General features: G+C 40.6%; 1 protein-coding gene across 8 annotated transcripts in view; it reads right to left on the reverse strand.

Moving 5' to 3' along the window:
- Positions 1 to 7,218, reverse strand: part of celf5a (cugbp, Elav-like family member 5a) — a 207,090-nt gene extending 199,872 nt beyond the window's left edge. For 7 of the 8 annotated variants that reach the window (XM_086223552.1, XM_086223554.1, XM_086223557.1 and 4 more), the window contains exon 1: positions 6,741 to 7,218. In XM_086223552.1, coding sequence (XP_086079678.1) covers positions 6,741 to 7,143 — 403 coding nt within the window. In that variant the 5' untranslated portion in view covers positions 7,144 to 7,218. The remainder of the gene's footprint in view (positions 1 to 6,740) is intronic. The other variant, XM_086223559.1, reaches the window with a different exon arrangement.
- Between the last annotated feature and the right edge of the window lie 901 nt (positions 7,219 to 8,119).

Genomic DNA, 8,119 nt, shown 5'->3' on the forward strand with positions numbered 1-8,119 from the left:
CTCACGGACCCGAGCAATTGTAGAAATTTTCCGATCTAAAATATGTCTTCATCCCCAGTTAGGGATAGCCTCACATGTGCAGCAAAAAGGACTCAACAGTGATGATGTTTATAACGGTTGTAATTGTTATTTAAGGAGACTGAGCTCAGTGTCTGTTTGTAAAGCACTGCACATTTTAGCATTGTTATTCTGTTGAAATAACTGTTAAAAGCTCAAGTAATGAAATATTACGATACAAGTGATCATTATGTACATCTGGCTGGCTATTCCTCCGCCACCCTCCAATACATCTTGCCCTTCTGTGCCCAAACAGCTCTCAACCTGTCAGAGGAATCCTAATGTCCCAAGCTGAGCCATCACTCTACTCTGCTGTTGCCTTGGGATAAAAGCAACCATTTGTATCTGCATCTCTGACAAACACTTCATCTTTGCATACATTCATTGTCTTCTGCCTGTGTGTCTGTCTATCATTTGCCTCGTGGGTCTTGCTACACACATGCGCTATCCTCCCTGTCCCGAGGGATCTAGTGACAGCGCTGTCATAACGCCCACCCCCCACCCACCCCACCCACCCCCATTTGTGTTGGTGTGACTCTCAACGCACATGCATGTTCTACATTTATGCATTGTTCATTCACACCAGCATCAAGGGCTCAACCATTTGGCAATCAGAGAGATTTGACAGCTTGACTAATCTGTGATTGTTTTTTGGCCAAAACATGGGGGTTAGTGAGCCCTCCAAGGGTACAGTACTATAAGGCAAGACAAATAACTTTTTATTTTCCAGGCTTGTACAAGGCTTTATCGCATGAGTTCTCCTGAACCATTCCAAAATGGAGAGGGATTATCACAAAACATTGCATTAAAATCTCCCCTCTCCCTTGTTATTTCATTTTCCTTCTAAAATGAATCTGTGCCCAGCCAGGCTCGAACACAACATTAAAGAGCTCATGCTGTTATAACAGAAACCACCAACCCCCCTCCTCCTCTTCCTTTTTTTTCCCCTCTCTGTGCCTTTATAACCCCCCCCCCCCCCCATAAGAGTACACTCTGCGCTGTAAGCAATGGCCCTCTCTGCTAAGTTACCCATACAAAATAGATAGGCTTCACTTGTATTTATACAAAGAAAATAGCTGTGACCTTTGTGCATGAATGAGAAGACGGTACACTTCTACCGATTCTACCTCTAGAAGAGAAACGTTACCTGCAAGACACCCAAAATAGCCAATATCTTCTGTTTCTGAGAAGGCTGTCAGCAAAGTCACATGGGACAGACTCCAAGTACCCTTCCGCAATGTATTCTGTTTACCCATTTTGTTTGAATTCTACGTTATTTTAAACTTTAATTGAGATTAATGTGAGGCAACGCAATTAGTTAATCAATGCACACAAATATCGGTCATTTTAAATATTTTTTTATCAACATTAAGAGAGCATATTTACATGCAGCAACAATCATATCAACAAAGCATTTGCAACAAACTAAGTAGCAAACACAAACAGCAATGCGTGAGCTTCCAGGTAGATGTGTGGCAAACTAGCATAGCAAAAATAACTCTTAAAGCAATACCTCATCCAAACAGAGTATTTTCAAGTAATCTTAAATAGGTGCCTTGAGCTCAGAAGGACATACTTCCCGCTTGTCTCTTCTTTTTGTGACTTCAGAAAGTAGAAAGAGACAGCCACGTATATTTAGCTTGATGCTAATGGCGACCAGCAGCTGACAACTGCCACAGCAACAAGACTGCAGGAAAGAAGGTCATTTTCAAATTTTCAAGTGCATCATCGGGTAACAGCAAGTCTTCTTTAGCCAGTCGGCGTGCTCAGTAATTGTTGTTTAATCTAATATTTTTGGACACTTTCACTTTTGTTAGCTATCAGTCACCATCACTTTCAAGCTGAATACACGAGGCTTATTCTCAATGACTGTGGTCGTCAAAAAAAGTTGCTTTTGTGAGCTCAAGATGCCTATTCATGAGTATTTGAAAGGAAAAAAATCACTTTAACTTCCAGGTAGCTACGATCTAGAGTGGGAAAAATAACAACCCCATCCATGTTATTGTCATCATTTCTTTAAACGTGACACTCTCAGCAGAATCCCACCATAGAAGAAAATAGCCACAGAGGTTCATATCGTCTTTAAAATACACATGAAGTTCAGACAGCAAAGTGAATGCGCTCATGTCTGTCCCCAGTCCAGGCCCCCACCAACATATTCCAGAAAGGTCATGGAATAGGAGGTCTCCCAACATACTGAGAGCATTAATATACTGCAAGCTGTAATGAATGTTGCATTGGTGCAGGAAATCAATCCATCTGAAAGGCTGTCCAGGGCAGGGATTAAGGAGAGAAGCATGGACAGAATAAAAGCCAGGTGAATTTGGTGTGCGGACACTAACCTCCAGCAGTGTGGCCTTGTCCGCATCTAAGATTGGCAATCTCATTGGAAAACCAAAGAAGAAAGAAAAGAGAAAAAGCAAGGGAGGCAGCGCTCCTCATCCTGAAGTCAAGGCCCATAGCGCCTGTCAGTACCAGTTGAGCTGCTGCATCTTTTATGAGGAAAGCCCTGTTGCTTATTACAATATTTACAGACATTTAAAGATTGTGAAGCGAGTGTTCTGACTGCATTAGCTTGGCTCGTTGGCCTTCGCTCTCTGGCCTCGGCAGAAGATTTTTTTTTTGCGTTGGTTCCCTAAATTAAGTCACTGCACACAACTGCGGGGGCCAAGAATTGCTTTCCCTGAATCTCCGTAATCAAATTCATTTCATCTTAATGAAACTTAATCAAAAATGTTTAATTTTGTCAGCAATCCTACAGTACTTACACCCGCAATCCCCTCATGAAAAAAGTACAATTTGACGAGCTCATCATAGTGTTGAATATGTATCGTCGTCGTCACTTCTACAGCTCTGTTTATAGTCTGTAAGTGAATGTATCCCATCTGTTCCCTCAGGGGGAATGCTGTCCTACAGCAGCGTTGTGATCTCTGACACTTTCCATAAGACACAACCAGTATGGAGACGTGTAGATATGCACTCACACTCCCATCATATCAATGAAGAGAGAGGCTTTGACAAGCCAGAGATTAGTTTTATCAATGCGTCATTCTTCCAGGTGTAATATTACACATTACGTGCTTTTTCATATTAATAGCGTGTCATTTGGTTGTGACGCATATGAATTTTTCCAGCTATTCCCATTTATGTCCCTCTTTCGTTTTTATTGGGAGGACAACCCAGGGAGAAACACTATCCATCAGATGAGCTCAGAGGGAGAGAAAAAATAAAAACTTGAATAAATATTTCATTAGATTATTCTGTGAATTAATGTGCTGCAGCTTGGCTGGGGTCTACAGCAATATCTCTGGTCCATTTATAAATGCATTAACACAATGATACTCGACTCGGCTTAATATTGATACCAGGCTGCCTCGGTTGGCAGATTGGCGCAGCGTTGGTTTTGTCTGTCTGCTAAGCTGAATCACAGCTGCAGAATAAAAAAAAATAATTTCCTCTCTTTATCTTTTCTGAGAGCGCCGAGTGAAGATTTCTTAATCTCAAACAAATTCAAAGGATGTAATCTGTTAAGACAAAATGAACAATTCATATCCATGACACAAACTTTGAAAAGATTTTCTTTTTTGGTCAATTCAACCACTTGTTCAAAGAAAAACAAGGCAAAAATTTAACACATGAAAGCCCATATCAGACGATTAAACCCATTTCTGCATGTATGCACAAACATGGCGGCGTGTGATCCGCATGTGCCATAACTGGGAGATATAATTAAAGCCAAAGGGAGAAGTTTTCACAGTTTGTGATAAATTCAACATCAGGAAATCCTCTACCTATTAATACCAATGGGCGACAATAATTGGCAGGCCTTCGCCAGCGTGGGCAGAATTAATCATTTGAAGAGGCAGACTAGACTGAATTTTTAATTGGCAGAGGCAGCCACTGTTTAGGGAGGCAACCAGCTGATCACCCAGGGGACAGCTGCTTCAGACAATGCACATTTGCTAATCCTCTTGAGTCAAGTTATTATGGCCATGCATTATTATCACGCTTTACAAACTAATTCCATGTTTTCCCTCATGGATTACCACAGGGAAAAATGGTTGCATCAGAAAAGAGGAAATAATAAACACACGAGGCACAAGTTAGATGAAATGACAAAATCCAAATGACAAAACAACTGTGGTGACTAAAAAAAAAACAAACAAACCCACTGTGTATGTTCATGTGTGTGTGTATGTTCGTGTGTGTGTGTGTGTGTGTGTGTGTGTGTGTGTATGTGTGTGTGTGTGTGTGTGTGTGTGTGTATCCCTTTGAGGATGTTCCACTGTTCCATCAGGATCCATACCTCCTAATCCTTTTAGTTTAATAGTGTCATTTACGATAAAAACACATTAGAGATCATTCATGTACTAGGGTTTGATTATGTATTGTTAATTGTCTGGCTTTATTGGATTTTGAGAGGCTAACTGAAGCTTACTTATCTAAACTAAATTATCCGTTTTGTTAGAAGAGGAGAAACTCCCTTATACATTTAGAATTCGTTTTTCTGTAATATTAAATAAGATTAGAAATTTCACTACATTAAACTGCAGGGAAAAAAAACAAATCAAAAACAAATCAAAAAACAAAACAAAACAAATGGTTTGGATTTATTTTGCAAATTGAAACTAAAGTCCTAAAACCTCATGAGTGATGTTCTGTGCAATGGATAAAATTCAGCTTCTCTAAATGTTGCTGACTTTGAGTTTTGAACTGACAAGAAGACATGGAGGAAAAAAAAAACTTTCACTGAATAAAAACAGCTTCTCATTTGAAAGATTTTATTCCAAAAAAATAATAATTTATTGAGTAGTTTTACCACCACAGTCATGATGAATTGCCAAACTGATAAGTGATGATAATATGAAGATGAGAACACAGAAAAAGTTTCAATGTCAATCAAATTGTACATATTACTTAACGTCTGACCCCCAAAAAAAATACTTCTACAAAAAAATGATTGATTTAATTCCTTCAGAACTGTGTCATATACTTGATTTATACACAAACCTATACAAGCTCAATCTCTCTCAATGCAAATAAGTCGAAGAGCCTTAATTGTCTTTTCAGTCACTCCACAGCTAAATACTGCAATCATTATGCAACACAGAGCAATGACATTTTATCTGTATGCACACGCACGAACACGCAAACACGCTATACCGATGAATGCCAAATGAGTGCCACACTGAAAAAACAAAGTGTTCCCCCTGTTTGCTGACAATATCAACTGTAGAATCAGGAGCGTCCTGTGGCATCATAAAACAAAAGGCTAATAGATGCTACCTTCATCTAAGGGTCTGTCTGCTGTGAAGTCTGCACAAACGTTTGATGAGCTGTGATTTATCATCAGCTTCAGAGTGCATGTTATAGTCACAAAGCAAAGAGGTAAAAAAAAAAAACAAAAACAAAACATTCCATTCGTAATAATCTTTTAATATCAGTTTGTTGTGTGTCAAAACTGCTGTCATTTCAAGGATCCTAATAAATAAATATCTACGAGCAGTGGACCATCCAGGACCTCTCTGATAGTCACGAATGGGCTTTATTTTCACAGTGATGTCATAGAAGACACCCGAGCAGTGTTTATAAATGACATTTACATAATTTCAACAGATTATTTGTCTTTTTTCACTCCCAAAATGTCACAGTAATAAAAGCCTGATCTCTTCTACTAAAATGCTTCACAAATCATTATCTCTCTCTGCAGGGGAACATGAGGAAGAATCAAGATAGCAGGATTCTTATTTTCCCAGTATTGTAACAAAGAAATTGTTGGTCTGTGGCAGCGATGGTGCAGAAATACAGCAATGATCACACATGTACTTATTATTAATTTAGATACTGCTCCAATTTAGCAAGTGCACATCAAAAAATATAACCAAGAAGTTGCAAGTGCTTTGATGATGAAGAAGAGGGTGATGGTGGTTATTGGGGCGAGGGTGATGACGTCTACACTGCGTGATGGACTGTAAAGGAGACCACGTATTATGAAATGAATTCCCCTGCGTGATTTACACCGTGTAGCCAATATCCTTGGCAACCAACTTCATTATGGAAGGTGGAAGTTGTCACTGTGTACAGTGAGCGGTGTGGATTTACACCCTCTGCCTTCCATTTCAGCAGCAGCAGCAGCAGCATCACTGCCCACTCTCCGTGGAGACGTCCGTCATCTTGTGACAGTTCATGCGCCCCTTTTGAGTCATCGCGATATTGAAGTGATTTCGCTGTGTCGGGTTTGCACCCAGCCCGCTCCATTCGCACATGGGGAGATGTTAAAGAAAGCATATGGATGAATAAATGATGCCGCCCCTCCGCAAAAGATGGGACTGGCAATGGAAGGCTCTTTAAAAATGCATCCTTTCCAAGCGCCTCTGCCCCACTTAAAGAGTGTGTTAAAAAAAAGACCCTATTTCAGTACAATAAACAAGAGCGACCACAGTTTGGAATGATAAAATATTTGCTATGTAGTTACAATAAAAGCCGGAGTGTCAAGATGAAATTAAACTTAAAACAGGGACAAACATCACGGATGTTAGACGGACATGCGTAAAAATGACAAAATGTTTGAAGCAGCACATTATTTCGGAATAAAGCCTGATAAAATAGTCACAAGTTATTATTGATAAGCAATTAAAAAGCGATATGTGGGCCTCACAGCCGTCTGAGGGGCGACACGTTACCTTTGTGCATGCCGGTGTATCGGTCCTTGAGAACTGTCAGTTCGTGGATTTTCCCAAACTGTTCAAACAAGGGTTTCAGGTCTTTTTCTTCCAAGTTCCGCGGTATCTGCCCGATAAACAGCTTAATGGCATCTTGGTCTTTCATGTTGCCGCTCTCCGGATGAATTGAAATGGGTTCTGACCCGTTCATGGGTTTCGGAAATGTGATCTGAGGGTACTGGTGCTGATGTGGGATAAGTAGTAGTGGTTGTTGGGTCTGCGGCGCCCCCGGTCCGGTGAAAACCAGGCAGGAGTGAGCGGGCTGGGGCTGCTGTGGATGGTGCTGCCTTCTTGTTTCAGTCTGAGTGAATCTGGCCATTCTAAGCTGGGAGCAGAGTGGATAATAATGACAACACACACACATACACACACACACACACACACACACACACACACACACACTGTGAGAGAGCAAGCACTCAGCTGGAAACCAGGCTGACTTTCTATCCGACACACAACACACACGCACACACACGGAACAAGGGAGAGGGGGTTGATGGAGGGGAAATGAACTCACAGGAGCGATATTAGACACTCTGGAGCGACACCCAGTGTCATTTATGAAGTACTACACTTCAAGTGAGGTTTACGGGTTTAGGCTTTTCTTACATACATGGGGCGCTGGTCAGATTTTAGAACTAAATTGAACATATCTACAAAATGTCCTACTTTTATAAACATACAAATACATCATTCACTTTAGTTAAAGAAACCAACAATAAAATAGCAAAAATAGCTGCCAAGAAAAGGCTGTCTAAACCCGCGTAGGACAGGATGTATTTGCACAACGTTCTCGAAAGGAAACATTGTCTTGAACCTTTACAGAACATTTCAGATATAGCAGAAGTCCTGCTGCTCAAAGTACCCTATATGACTTTAAAGGAATGGTCATATTTACAACATTACAACAAGGCTATACAGAAAACATGCTCCTAAAGGTTCTTTAGGTCATATGATATTCTTATTGGGTCACTCTAAGAAGTTCCACAGCTACAAAGTGTCTAACTGAAGCAAGAATGTTGTTGTTGTTTAGAAATTATTTGGTGGAATAACAGGGAACAATCTAGGAATGTTTAGGGACATAGTTTCGGGAAGCCTATATAGAACATTCCCATTAAGTCCCTTAACCAGTCAAAGCAGAAGGCCGTCCCCATTGAGCCTGGATCTGCTCGACGTTCCTGCCTGTTAAAAGGAAGGTTTTCGTCGCCGCTGTTGCAGGATGTGCTGCTGATGGAGAACTGTTGGGTGTTTATCAACTGAAGGAGTGAGGTACTGGACCTGCTCTACTTGTAAAGTGTCAGGAGAGAACTTTTGTTGTGATTTGGCGCTAGACAAATAAA

This window comes from Aulostomus chinensis, chromosome 14 (genome assembly GCF_037954235.1).
Source record: "Aulostomus chinensis isolate RoL2024-O1b breed Wild chromosome 14, RoL_Achi_v1.0, whole genome shotgun sequence".
Lineage (NCBI taxonomy): Eukaryota > Metazoa > Chordata > Actinopteri > Syngnathiformes > Aulostomidae > Aulostomus > Aulostomus chinensis.